The sequence below is a fragment of the Sinohyriopsis cumingii genome, chromosome 15 (genome assembly GCF_028554795.1).
Source record: "Sinohyriopsis cumingii isolate HCF-2022 chromosome 15, ASM2855479v2, whole genome shotgun sequence".
Lineage (NCBI taxonomy): Eukaryota > Metazoa > Mollusca > Bivalvia > Unionida > Unionidae > Sinohyriopsis > Sinohyriopsis cumingii.
The window spans coordinates 104,274,390-104,290,425 of record NC_142975.1 but is presented as its reverse complement, the minus strand read 5'-3'; the positions used below and the strand labels follow the sequence as shown (position 1 = coordinate 104,290,425).

General features: G+C 33.3%; 1 protein-coding gene across 1 annotated transcript in view; it reads right to left on the bottom strand.

The window, feature by feature from the left end:
* LOC149782411 (cell adhesion molecule CEACAM5-like) overlaps positions 1 to 16,036 on the bottom strand; it is a 43,932-nt gene that overhangs the window by 15,721 nt on the left and 12,175 nt on the right. Inside the window, exons 2-3 of the mRNA XM_089935133.1 lie at positions 14,929 to 15,231; positions 3,098 to 3,364 (exon numbers count right to left, since the gene is read on the bottom strand). Coding sequence (XP_089791259.1) covers positions 3,098 to 3,364; positions 14,929 to 15,231 — 570 coding nt within the window. The remainder of the gene's footprint in view (positions 1 to 3,097; positions 3,365 to 14,928; positions 15,232 to 16,036) is intronic.

Genomic DNA, 16,036 nt, shown 5'->3' with positions numbered 1-16,036 from the left:
CAGCTGTCAATGTGTACACAATATGTTCACGCTAAATAGGTACTTTTTTTCCTCCCTTATTTGCGAGGTGACCACCACTATGTCCCACACCTCATTATACCACAAACAAAAGAAAGAACAACCATCCATATGTACACAACCTGTACATGCTAAGCACATTGTGTGCTTCCCAAATGGGCTTCTGCTCTGACAATTACCCACCACTTATAATACATTATACTCACACAAACAAATATTTATACAAATGAGACAAAATCAGGAACTAAACACAGGCAGAAATACTTACCCTAACAATAAACTATTAAGGCAGATACAATTATTATAATGCTGCCTAATGCCAAGCAAGGTGTTTTCTTCTGAAACTGAATTAACAAATTAATATAAACTTAACAGTCAGCTGTTGCAGGTACTAGGATGACTATCACTCCAGCAAATCAAAATTATAAGTGGATTGCCAATAGTACATTTAGAAACCAAAAAGATATTTTGGCAAGCAAATAGCACACATCTAGTTGTCTACTACACATTCAAATAAAGAGGAGATTTAACAAGGTTTGGGCTGTGTTCCATGCTATTAGAAAGAGGGGCTCATGTAGAATCATGTAACTTGAAATCTGCATCTCAGCTGAGTAAGCAATGCAACAGTAGCAGGTAATGTACTGTACTAGTACATTCTCTGCTACTGTACTATAGAAGTTATCAAATTTAGAGATTACTGACCAATGGTTTGTAACAACCCTGCCTTTTGGCGAGGGTATGTCATTTTGAATCACACATACAATCACCATTTACCTTTAAACAACAAAGTAAGAGCTTTCTTTATTACCTAAGTGCAACCCATCCAAGGGTATGTGCTATGAAACCCATTGAACAACTGAGGCAGAAAAAATGGTTGAGATACAATGAGGATGCACATGTCTGTGTTTTTTTGGCGTGGACTCCTACATCAGCATTACTACAATATTTTTCTGCCACGTTGTAAAGGGGAGCTAAACAGACATACAAGGAGTTTGGGTATCCAAAACAAGGCACAGAAAACAAATATTAAGGCAAAAAGGGTAAAATCCATAAAATACAAAGCAAACTAATTATTTTACATAACTTCATTTTCCTTTAAAGTCTATTAGACTTCAGCTGGAACTTCATTTGATGCAACCCATGGGTAAAGGTTACTTCCCTTAGTCACCTCTCACAACATTCATGAGTGTGTATTGGACCAATTCATAAAGCCTGTAAAGGAGGACATAGAAAAAAGTTGCCATTCTTGATTCTTCTTATTGAGACTGCGATAGTTTCACCCTGAATCTATACATCACACTTTATTATAGCTGTACCAGAATCTATACATCACACCACTTTATGATGGCTGTACCAGAATCTATACATCACACCACTTTATGATGGCTGTACCAAAATCTATACATCACACTTTATTATAGTGTACCAGAATCTATACATCACACCACTTTATTATATCTGTACCAGAATCTATACATCACACCACTTTATTATAGCTGTACCAGAATCTATGCATCACACTTTATTATAGCTGTACCAGAATCTATACATAACACCACTTTATTATAGCTGTACCAGGATCTATACATCACTCTTTATTATAGCTGTACCAGAATCTATACATCACACCACTTTATTATAGGTGTACCAGAATCTATACATCACACTTTATTATAGCTGTACTAGGATCTATACATCACTCTTTATTATAGCTGTACCAGAATCTATACATAACACCACTTTATTATAGCTGTACCAGGATCTATACATCACTCTTTATTATAGCTGTACCAGAATCTATACATCACACCACTTTATTATAGCTGTACCAGAATCTATACATCACACCACTTTATTATATCTGTACCAGAATCTATACATCACACCACTTTATTATAGCTGTACCATGATCTATACATCACACTTTATTATAGCTGTACCAGAATCTATACATCACACCACTTTATTATAGCTGTACCAGAATCTATACATCACACCACTTTATTATATCTGTACCAGAATCTATACATCACACCACTTTATTATAGCTGTACCAGAATCTATACATAACACCACTTTGTTATAGCTGTACCAGGATCTATACATCACTCTTTATTATAGCTGTACCAGAATCTATACATCACACCACTTTATTATAGGTGTACCAGAATCTATACATAACACCACTTTGTTATAGCTGTACCATGATCTATACATCACACTTTATTATAGCTGTACCATGATCTATACATCACTCTTTATTATAGCTGTACCAGAATCTATACATCACACCACTTTATTATAGGTGTACCAGAATCTATACATCACACTTTATTATAGCTGTACCATGATCTATACATCACTCTTTATTATAGCTGTACCAGAATCTATACATCACACCACTTTATTATAGGTGTACCATGATCTATACATCACTCTTTATTATAGCTGTACCAGAATCTATACATCACACCACTTTATTATAGGTGTACCAGAATCTATACATCACACTTTATTATAGGTGTACCAGAATCTATACATCACACCACTTTATTATAGCTGTACCAGAATCTATACATCACACCACTTTATTATAGCTGTACCAGAATCTATACATCACACTTTATTATAGCTGTACCAGAATCTATACATCACACCACTTTATTATAGCTGTACCAGAATCTATACATCACACTTTATTATAGCTGTACCAGGATCTATACATCACTCTTTATTATAGCTGTATCATAATCTATACATCACACCACTTTATTATAGGTGTACGTGAATCTATACATCACACTACTTTATTATAGCTGTACCAGAATCTATACATCACACTACCTTATTATAGCTGTACCAGAATCTCACCAAAACTTGAAACTTTTGATTGCCCTGGACAATAAATGCTTGAAAAATGACATTTATACCAGCTGACATTGCATTACTGAAAATTTGCAAGAATTGCTGTTATTTTCTATCATTATCAACAGTATTATCTTCCTCCAAATCATTGTACTTTATTCTTCTTTTGTGGTATAGTTCAAGGCTAAGTGGAATTATACATAAAGGAACTTACAATTCACTCTGACAGTTATCTGAGCTGTGCCAATTTTGAGGGTGTAAGTATTGTTGACAGTACAAGAGTAAACACCAGCAATGTTTCGGCTGATATTATTTATTGCCAGGGTCTGACTGGATCCAAGCAGTGTTAGCTGAGAATCTTTGTGCCATTGATAACTACTGCATGGTGGATTACATTCTCCAGAGCAGGTTATGTTCAGCAGTCTTCCCTCATCCACAATCAGTTCACCAGATGGAGATATCCATGTACTGTCAGGTCCATCTGTAAATTTATCAGATAAGTAAAGGGAAATAAATCGTTATTAATTAATGATGCACACTTAATCCACAGATCTAAATCCATATATATTCTAAGTCTGACATAACAAGATTTATGTTTGCAAAGAAAGGATGCCTGAAATGTATCAGTGTAAAACTTTAAAGATGATTCCCTTAAACAGATGACCATATGCTCATTGTACTGGCTGAGTGTTGAAACCGCCTTGAGGAATAAAATTTTCAACATTGGATCTGCTGCAGCCAAACTTGACAGAAGATCAGCAGCATTTAAATCTAGTACGATGTAGACACCATTAGCAGACTTTAGATGCAATCCCAATATTTATATAATCATTCATTCAGGAGGGTTCATGACAAAATTGTCATCAATATGTTAATTGCAACATCCAAATTTGAGGTCAGACTGGCACGATTGTTATTCAGGACAACTATCTATCATAATTAATCATCTTGTTAAAACCCTATGGCAATATGACTTTCCACTACAAACAAGAATAACAACAATTACAATGGTGGCTATACTAGATGTTGGTATCAGACAGTTTCATTTCTCATTAAGTCTTTCTCTGGTAAATTAATCCTTGATTCACACAGTTTCGTTTGGCAATAAGTCTTTCTCTCTGCAAATTATTCCTGTACTCAGTTTCAATTGGCAATGTCTTTCTGTTGGCAAACTATTCCCCAACTTGCACAGTTTCAATTGGTAATGTTTTTCTGTTGGCAAATTATTCCTTGACTTAGAGAGTTTCATTTGGCAATAAGTCTTTCTCTTGACAAGTTATTCCTTGACTCATACAGTTTCAATTGTCTTTCTGTTGGCAAACTATTCCTTGACTCACACAGTTTCATTTGGCAATAAGTCTTTCTCTAAGCAGGCTTTGATAAACATCCATCTGATAAGAGTTCTTCCAAATCCAAATCTGACACAACTTAGATATCAGATAAGACTGATCAGAAATATTTATCTCTTTCTACGTGCATTATCTCTGATTGCTAAGGGTTGAAGTATTATTTACGATACATCAATGTCATTGTCATTTATTGAAAGCAGAACAAACCACATTCTGATATTATTATGGAAAATTATGAACTGTTCATATCAAAAGGTTCTATGTTACTTACTGGTGATTCTGCCAGGAGACACAGGAGCTTCTCAGTCTTTTATTATCAAGTACATTGCTTTTATCTAAGAAGTCTTCTTGTGGTGAAAGTGTTTCTTATTCATGGATTAGTTGTTGTTGTTGTAGGTTTTGATGTCATTTTTCAGCACACGCTAGGCTATACATGGAGCCCAGAATTAATGGTGGAGGAAGAACCCGGGAAAACACCAGAAATAACCACTGACCCACGAGAAGCTACTGGCAAGCTTTCTCACATACCCACATTGGCTGAATCCGTGACTCGAACCCACGCAGACAGAGGTGAGATGACAGTGATCCGTAACGTAGAGCGCTTGGCATTAATATTGTAGATTCAACACCTGTGAAGCAGCATCTTATCTATCATAACATTAATACCAGTATTGTAGATTCAACACCTGTGAAACAGCATCTTATCTACCATAACATTAATAGTGTAGACTCAACACCTGTGAAACAGCATCTTATCTACCATAACATTAATATTGTAGATTCAACACCTGTGAAACAGCATCTTATCTACCATAACATTAATAGTGTAGATTCAACACCTGTGAAACAGCATCTTATCTACCATAACATTAATAGTGTAGATTCAACACCTGTGAAACAGCATCTTATCTACCATATCATTAATATTGTAGATTCAACACCTGTGAAACAGCATCTTATCTACCATAACATTAATGTTGTAGATTCAACACCTGTGAAACGGCATCTTGACAGGATGAATCCTCTGAAGCAGGAATCAGTTTGAAAAAAATAAATTCAATAATTTCTGGAGAATGAATATTACTGAAGCAAGTGAAAGTAACTTTAGTTCGCCATGTATTGTCATAATGAAACCAGATAATACTTTCCATGTGTACCAACTATGCTGAACAGTGTCACAAAAATAACAGAGTACTTTTCAATTTCAAGAACCCATGACTGCACTGACAAAACTGGAAATGCAAAATGTGTCACCAAGCTCAAGTTTTTGAAAGGATTCTAGCAAATTCCTCTCATGGAAAGACCAAAAGTATTTTCAACATATGCAACTCCAGAAGAGCTTTATCAATATAAAGTGATGTTCTTTAGTATGAAATCTTTCTTTCTCAACACGCCATTGTTCAATGAACATAGTAACATCTGGTCTAGATAATTATGATCATTACATCAATGATGTACTCATCTACAAGTGTACCTGTAAAGATCACATGGAAACCATTTGAAAATTTTGTGATAGACCAGTGATGCAAATTTTACAATTAAATAATGTAAAAGTGAGTTAGATTTGCCTTGCCTGGGTTACATTTTCAGGACATTGTGGGACATGGTAAATTAACCCTGCAGAAATCAAGGTCAAAACTATCTCTGAATTCCATATGCCTATCAGTAAAAGGCAACAGATGTAATTTTGGGGTACGGCTGGATATTACCAGAATCTTTGCTCAATTTTTCCATAATTGCTGAAATCCTGACCAATTTACTGAGTAAAAAATTTAAATTTCTTTGGTGTCACAAATATCAAGAGGCTTTTGATAACTTAAAGGCCATACTTAAAGGTGCACCGTTTCTGTCAGCTCAGATTAAAGTTTCTGCACCTGATTTATGGGTTGGTGGTTTATTGATTCAAGAAGACATAATTAGTGATGGTTATCCAGTGTGCTGTCTTTCTGAAAAATTAAACAAAGAAAAAAGAAATTATTCCACAATTGAGAACGAAATGTGGCTTCGAGATAATGGCTTTTACAATACTTTGAAGTGTACGTATATCAGTTCAGTTCCTCTGATTGTAAAAACAACACATGTCAATATGTATTTTGTTCAAGAGAAGCAGCCATAAAATTGGACACTATAGTCGATTGGTCTAAAGCACTCTCCGTTACGGATCACAGCCATCTCACCTCTGTCTGCGGCAGTTCGAGTCTTGGATTCAGCCAATGTGGGTATGTAAGAAAGCTTGCCAGTAGCTTCTCAAGGGTCTGTGGTTCTTTCTGGGGTTTTCCTTGGTTCTTCCTCTACCAGTAATACTGGCCACCATGTATAGGCTATCGTGTGCTGAAAATGGCGTTAAACCCCACAACAACAGCAACAACAATACACTGTAAGAAGTCTTTTGATAAAATCCTATGGCAATATGGCCTTTTCTTCTGGAGGAGTAGAAATAACAAATTTTCAAGATAATTGCTGTGGCAGCCGTATGTGCCCTCAAATCAGCAACATTTTATTTAGGACCATGGTATAAATGTACGTGTAATGTTTCATATTAAGCATCCAGGCAAATTAAGTTATAGCAAAGTTGTGGTATCGGATGGATAGACACAAGACCATATCATAAGGTCTTCTGGTATATGATCCATAGAGCTAAACTTGGTGAAATATGTGGTACACAATTTTAAATATGACGCCATGTCAATAGATTTCTGCCATTAATATAATATGTAGCCTAATCATGAGAAGATCCAATATTTCTAATAAGAAGTTTCTATTCTGCATGTACTGAAAGGTATATCCATCTATTAGCAGCAATCAAATACCATAGCTTTTTCTACAAGTCTAAAAATGGGACCAATGGGGACTAGAAATTTGAATACATTAAAAGATCAATATGGGAATTTCTTCATTTATTTTACAAAGCACTAAAGCACAAACATAAGCACAAACATTTATAGACGAAAACATTCTTGAACACTTAAGAATTTCAAAAGCCTATGCTATTTTGACTCTTTAAATCCCTTGCTACTCCCATCTTTGTAGTTTTCTAGGTAATTTGCATCAGATGTATTATAACACATTGATAGGGTAATTTGATACTAAATCTGAAGAAAAAAAACTGGTCATTCTGATGCTGGAAATGAGGCTGATATTTAGTCTAAATCAGGCCCTGAAAAATATGACCAGCTTATTACACAATTATTCTACCAACCTAATTAAAATACATGTATATTATTTATTACCTATTTGATTTAGAAATATCCAAGGAAGAAGCAGAAAAACAGCCAATCACCACCTGTCCATGAGATATTCTATCCTCTACAACTAATTTATTTTTAAACTTGACATTGTAAAGTTATCTAGTTCACTTGACAAATTTTGCCACAGAAACATCCTTTCAGCTTAATTGCATTCATGCAAATGCCATTGTTGATACTAGTTTTACCTACAAGCAGGGTAATATATGACTTTGAAATCTTTGAGGAAAGATACATGAACTAATTATTATGCATATTACTAGTTTCTAATTAGTGTGATGTTATGGTAGAGCAAAGCCATTATCTACTGGTATGGCTCTGACGTGGCTTTTACATTTACCATTACTGTGGTAGCTAGAAACTGTATAGACAGGATTATGATCATGATATACTAAGCCCAATACACACACACACACACACACACACACACATACACACACACATATATATATATATATATATATATATATATATATATATATATATATATATATATATATATATATATATATATATATATTGCTCATGGGTGTTGCCCTGTGATTTTCCTTTCCATCTTTCCAACTAAGAAAAGGATAAATGTATATCTCTCGATTTTACCTGTCTGGAAAACATGTAAATAAAAAGTGGCAGATTATTCCTTCATTTATATCGGAAATATTTCTTTAGCAATAAGCAACTAATCTATTAACTTATAAATAAAAATTAAGGTTGTTGCACTTTTAGTCAGTACATTGCTGCATTAATATACATGATCTTATTTGTCCAAATTGCAGAATAATGAATAAGCTATTTCTACAATATTTATGAATGTAAAATGACTTATCTTTTATGTTAGGGAAAAAAATATAACCCTGAGAGTTTCATTGTTGACTTTAATTTAATGACTAGTGGACTTTGACATTAACTCATATTATAACTTAGAGAAAATAAGTAAATATATTTACTTCTTTTGGATTCCATTAATATTAATCTTGTCAAAGTCATGAAGACAACATATACTACACCTTTACAATGGTGCTATTACAAATTTCTGGGGAGATCAATGGACTGATATGTCAGAGTGTGATCCAGGAATGCATGGACTATTCCATTAAATGATAAACATTGTGAGCATTATTTTATTCTGCCAATTACTTTGCAATCATTTGCTTAACATCCAAGATTCTTCATCTGGTCAAGCCTCTATGTAGTATTTCCACACCAAATATACATGTAACACAACAAAATGTTCCCAAGGAACAGAGAAGCCAGATACGTCTTGACCACGTACTGATAAAAAATACCATAATAAGCAGATGCTATATATGTCTTGACCGGTACTGATAAGAAGACCATAATAAGCTGATTTAGTCATTGTTAGTGGCTCACAAAATAATTATTAAATTTAAGAAAAAAGTGCTGAAAAAAGCTTCAACATTTAAATAGTTTCAGGAGGAATCAAGCATTTTGACATCTTATAGTTGATGTCAACATTATACAAGTTTATTGTATACAATACGTTTATCCAGTTCCTAAGACATGTACTGTAATTTTGTCTTTTTGAACGTCGAGCCAAATGGTTTATTATCAGCTAGGTTCCTAGCTTTCCAATAAGAATGATTACATTCAGATATGGATAGGGGACCAAGCCAATATTATGAAACAGTGTTCCCCTTTACCCTCATTTGTGTTTTAGAGACCCCCAAATTTTTAATTTGACTCCCAGTTTTGATACCAAGGTTCTATTTGTACATGTAATCTGACCCCCAGTTTTGACACCACAGAGATTTTTGACTCTCACTCTTGCACCCGTAGGGGATACACTGTGAAATTATTAAAACAAATTATATGATCACCCAAATGGCATTAAACCTTTGGGGGGCCACTATGTTTAGTGTGACTTTAGAAACTCTCTACCATCTGATAACACTCAATGCCAGTTGGAAGTTGGCTATGTAAACCATTCTGCATTATATCCTTTCTTGCAAACTGAGAAAACTAGTATGATCATCTTTGGGTAATGGCCTTCTCTGTATACTAGCTTGAGAAATTGGTTAAATAAGGCAACATTTAGCTACCCTTTATACTTGCTTATAAGACAACTCAACTATAAGTCAACCCTACCCTTTTAGTACTTCCAAATGCTACTTTCACTTTGGCCTTTCTATAACCCTCTGTAAAATGTATTCATGTATCGATAAGATCCCACATCCTTAGGTTGATAATGAGGCTAATGCCAGAAACATGCTTTAGCAACTGCAACTGCATTATCGATGGTGACAGCTGAACAAATTTAAGTGTAAAATCATGGCGAATATTGTTGTGTTCTTTTGTATGATGGAAATGCTAGATCAAATCAATAACATAAGCTTCCATTATATTCCATCTACGAATAAAAAAGAGGAGCCACAAAATCAATTCATTGTTACCATATGTTATGATGAGAGATATTGTGTCAAGTTATGGAAGGTTATTGTTTTTTGCCTGATCAAGCAACTGTAGCAGCATAAGAGACAAATCCTAAAGTTGGGAATAGGTTTCTTTTCATCACCACTATACTAAAATGTCTAGAATAGCTAACCTGGTTGGTATTTGGCCTCATATAACTATATTAGAACACTACACTCCTCTCCATCACTTACTTTAATATTTGTCCTCAAATGTTATCCACATACACCTTTCAGAAAAAAGTCTAAAACTGCAACTGAGAGTCAGACTATCATGATCAGGAATTGAACCTTGACTGACTCTCTTTCATTCAGGTGTACATAACATTAGACAAAAGTTCTGGACCAGCTTGGCCGGTTAGTAAGTAGCCTCATAAACCTGAACACAGCAATATCATTACAAAATTTCAAGACCAATCTCCATTTGTGGCATGTTTCTTGTAATAAAGAACAATAAGCCTATGGACAGCCAATCTAATTCTAAGTCATGCTAGTTGGTGAAGTTAATATTATTCACATGCCCACTCATCTTGAAAGTAGCATCTTCATTACCCATATTATGGCTAGAATTGATAAATTAAAGTAATGTTTATGAATTTATGTTGATCAGCGTATACCACTTAGTAACGGGTGTTTAATGATGTTGGTGTCAATACCTTACCAGGCTATCTAATAATAATAATAATAATATCACCATCATTGTCATTGTTGTCATCATTTCAGTTTCTGATGGTAACATATTAAGCACAAGTTCATCTGCATGACTATAGTAAACATGCAGTAAAAACAGAAGATAAATAATACAAGTGACATGAATTATAAATTGACCTAGAGTACATCGATAAGAATACATAGTATGTGTAAGTGTAAGTGGTGGATCCTTGGCTTTATGATTTTGCGTGTGTGTGAGTGGTTTAAATTTTTAACGTAGCTTTAACAATGATTCAGTCAGGTTGCTATGATGTCTGCAGTGTGACAGCTTACAGTGATGTCTAGCACTGGGGCATCATGCCTCAGACATGTAGCATGATGTCCAACCCAGTCACATTATCCTGACACCAGGTCAACCAGTCCTAACACTGACCTCTAAATGCTGAGCACCAAGCGAGGCAGCTCTTAGTTCCAGGCTTTAGGATTTTAAATTTTGAATTATGTTTCATTATCGAATCATCTTTTTAACAATGGTCTATTTGTAGAGGTGAATTTTGCACTTCAAATCCACCTGTAAATAGTGACTTGTCAATAGTAAGTCTGAATTACAGTTTGAAATAGAAACAAGCCAAACTGACAACAAAAAACAGTTTAACATAAATACAATTGTTAAATGGAATATGTCATAAATAAATTAACCACTTATATTTTGTATATGTTAGTGTAATAAATTTGACATAAATCCACAATAATCATCATTATATTATGAATCGTTGAATTCTAGTATAGGGCACATGCAGGAATAAAAATAAATGCCCATATGATCAGAAGAAGAAAAAAAATCAATACTCCCTAGCATGCATGATTGAAAGCACAATAATTAATTTTCAACATCCAAGTCACCAAATAAGTATTGATATCCTCCATTGTTATCTGCTTGTTGTAAACAATGTATGACTCCGATTCCTAATTTTTACTGTCATCTGTGGTTTCTTTGTGGAGAATGAGCTAAGGCTTTGTAAGTGACACTTCGATCATAAATTCAGTGAAATCAATTAAAGGATGCAACTGAAAAGATAACATTATGCAACATGGTCACGGGGAATTAAAAATAACAACTGTCTCTTAACTAAATATGGGATTCTACTTGGTACTGAATAATGATCAAATCTGAAGTATAATAAAGAAGATGTCAAATGGGGAAATTATTCACTTGTTAACTTTAGAAGTTAAGTGATTATGTTCTGATAAACATGTAGAGATGCATGACTCTACTTTACACTGAACAAGTATCAAATGTGCAGCTTGATCAAAGGATTATCAGCTGAGAAATCAATGGGGATGATTCCTTTACAAGTCAAAGGCTTATATCAGTCCACATGCTTTACTGATAACTTTGGAAATATGACTTGGTATAAAGATTTGGCTTGTGAATAAGGCAAATATACACAAATTAAAACTTTGTATTGCATTAAACACATTATTTATAGAGCAATTCAAACACTTTGATAAAACATGAGTTATCCAGTGTTACCTATAGGGGTTTAACTGTAAATAACAAGACCAGGTAAAACCAAACAAATATTCAAGTTTTCCAAAATATAAATTTATATTAATAAAATACAGAAGTGAAAATATTAGGAAGAGCTTACACTGTATGAATTCCTAGAATGATAATAATCCTAAAATTTACTATCAGATTCTTACTAATCCAGAAACTGCTTCAAGGTATTCTAAATGAATGTTCTGAAGTACTAATGTTCTACTGTGATAAGACTACAAAGTTCAGCAGTTGTTAATCCAAACATTTTTACTTCAGTGTAATCTTTTGAGTATAAAATATCACTTAAATTGTGACATGTTTCATATAAACTAATAGAATTAATTAAATATTAAAGTCCTTAAATGTATTCAAATAATATCAAATGAATGACTGTTTAAAAAAATGATTATCCAGTCTGCCATATTCAATGAAAATAGTGTATCGTAAATAAATCAAGTTCCTCTCTGACTTTTAAATCCAGCATAACTGAATAAGAATGGAATATGTGGTGTATATAGTCATTATTGTAAACATATGCCAAACAATTCAACAGAATCACTATGATTTCTCAAACAATTAAATGATAGTATTTCAAAATAATTCAGGTCATAAACAAACAGTCCTGTTCTGACCTGCATGTCTTATTGAACCAATCAAATGCTCAGGTTGTGTGCGATAGCTATATACAGGGCAAATATACTGAATTCCATGTGCTGTTTATGTCACCTCCATTCATATTTGTGTGGCATTCTTGACTGAAATAGTTCTTGATTTGGCTTCAGCTACTGGCCTTGTTACGATAAAATGCACATGTACTTCATTATATTACTAACTAGCCACTGAATTAAGGAATGTTAAATATAACTGTTATATTCTTAAATGACTTCAATAAAAACTATATTATAATATAAAAGATAATATATATATATATATATATATATATATATATATATATATATATATATATATATATATATATATATATATATATATATATATATATACATAACAACACACTTGCACAAAAATATTCTAGCTAGTAACCACCCAGTGTAAACATCATTGATAGACTGACTATTCACTATGTGGTGGGTAATACATAAATAACTATTTTCAGATTATTCAAATCCAAAGAACAGGTATTCTGTAGTGACTAACATAATTAAATAGATACAGTATACTGATTACTGGATGGAAATAGCGGTGTGAAAAAATAACAAATTATTTGACTCAACATTATTTTGCACATACTACGAACATCTAGAGTTTCTAATAATACACTTAGGTTTATTAATTGATTTATATATAAGATGATCCACTCAGTGCATCGAATAAAATCAGTAAACTTTGTTGACTTATATGTGAGTATAGTACCTGTCTATATAGTACATGCCTGTCCCTGGAGCTCTCAACTAGTAGAATGAAAAATGATGGATGGGAGGGGCAGAATAACTTTTACAATACAGTAACTTGCCTGGTAATCAAAGTTATTCCAAGGTCTGTTTTATTCCAACTTCAATGTTTTCATCAGCTTTATAAATGTATGTGGTGTCCATAAAATGTATGTACTATGTATAATTCAAAATCATAAAAACAGATGTCAAGAAAATTGGAATTTTTAAAGTCCAGATATTCAAACTGATGATGATAGAATGAACTAAAGTATGTAAATGATAGAATGAACGTAAGCATGTAAATTTGTTTCTTCTTATAGTCCATTTTAGTTGGGTGTCTCACATGACCCAAATTTACAACGTTATGTCTCTATTCAGTGTTACCATGATCCTACAGTCACATGTCCTGACAAATTTATCATCTAAAATTCCTCTTCTGGTCTGCCTTCAGTTCTGAATCTTCAGAAAAGGATATTATGTGATTACTTCATTTGAAATAATTGAGACAGAAACCTGTTGTCAGAATTCAGTATGTTTACAGTCCATTTTGTCCTGAAAGTATCATAGTTGGAATATCTATAACACTGAAAACTCATCACGCTTAGATGAGTGAAAAACAAATATTAAGACTGAATGTTGCATGACCAAACTAAATACACTCAAACAAAGATATTATGCACAGTGTTTATCTGTACATTTCAGTTCTTGGGTCAGGTCCATTGCACTTTACAGGGAGAGTACAGTGGGAGCTCAGAGCTAAACAGTAATGTAAACATCAATAATGTGATTGATTCATTCAACAACCCCTTAAGTTAACAGTAAACATTTACTTATTTCATGATAATTCCAAATGAATGCATCCTTAACACAATTTAGTATGATACAGTAAGCAATATATCGACCTTTCATTTATAAATTCTGTTCATATTTTTATGTTAAGCAAATAAGACTTGCGGGTGAGCATTTCCAAAATAAAACAGTACCTGAAACAGCAAATTATTAATCTACATCATATTTAATTGTTTCCTCTATGTTGATAATAAATATTGTTGTGACCCTGACATCGAATATTTTTGGCCCAGAAAGATGAAGAGTGTTCTTTTAAACAATAAGTGAAAACCAATCACAAAGCTTTCGACCAGGTCTTTCATATAGCACTAATATTAGTATTTGTTCTCAAATGAGACAGTGGTAAACATACCTTCTAGAAATGGTCATAATAATTTGAACAAAGGCAGCATAAACCTAATGTGGTGAGTCTGATCAATGCCCTACTGATATATATATATATATATATATATATATATATATATATATATATATATATATATATATATATATATATATATATATATATATATATATATATATATATATATATATAGACAGAGAGAGAGACAGACAGAGAGACAGACAGACAGACATATTACTCACAATAAACATTCAAGGGGAATGCAATACTTTCTGGAGACTTCATACGCTGGTCCTCAAAAGCTATGCATGTTAAACTGACATTGTTGTCAGTCCTGCTGAGGTTTCTAATTGTCAATATAGTCCCACTTACACCATATTTTGTATCTGCCTTTATGTTCACTCCATTTCTCTTCCACTCTGAAAACATTGTCAGGTTATGGCCTGGTTTTTCACTTCTGGAAACAGCTGAGCAGTTCAATCTGTACTCCCTTCCTGCTACAGCTTGTAGGGAAAGTTCAGTGATAACTGGTGTGCTTGGGCTTTCTGTAAAATTAGGTCACAATTCATTAATATGTTATTAGACTAATCTTGAAGTAAATTCTAATACTCAGATTATTTTACTCTATCTCTCAATGATGTTGTTTGAAAGATACATATTTTCTCATAAATTCATAATTATTTTAATGACATGACTGGACCTCAGTTGTAAGTATTTAAATGGATCAATATATTCTGAGTTAGGTAAAACATACAATATGTATTGAATGCATAACACATAATGCATATAACAAGTGACTCATGAAGGGATAGAAACTCTTCTGGCTGTAGATAACTATTTGTAAATCCCAATCACCAGTCACCAATCCTACTGAATAAAGTTGCCTAATTAAATTCAATGGATGTTCAAAATAAGATCCAACGCTGATGGTATTTGATGTTCCTGTTGTGGCCTGAAGTGTAATGATATGCTAACACTCTTTGGAAGAATCACCATAATATAATCGTTGTCTGAATTCACTATACTTTGAGGTTAAAGTCTCTGTCCAAGAATATTATTGAAAAGCACTTTGTATTCCCAGAGAATAATAGTTTGAATAAATAAGTATGGTCTTTTTCAAGATCTTAGAGCCAGGATGTATGACAAAAGTTCATTTCTAGAATAATCTGTTACTAAAGTTGTAACTGAGAATGTGGTAAACGTCAGATAGGCCAGGTATTTTTACAGGGAAATTCAAATAACAATGACCCAGACACTAATAAATATGTTTACTTGTATTGATAATGACCCTGATATTTAACCAACACTTCCATAAAAATATTACCTATGGTTTACCAACATAAAAATATG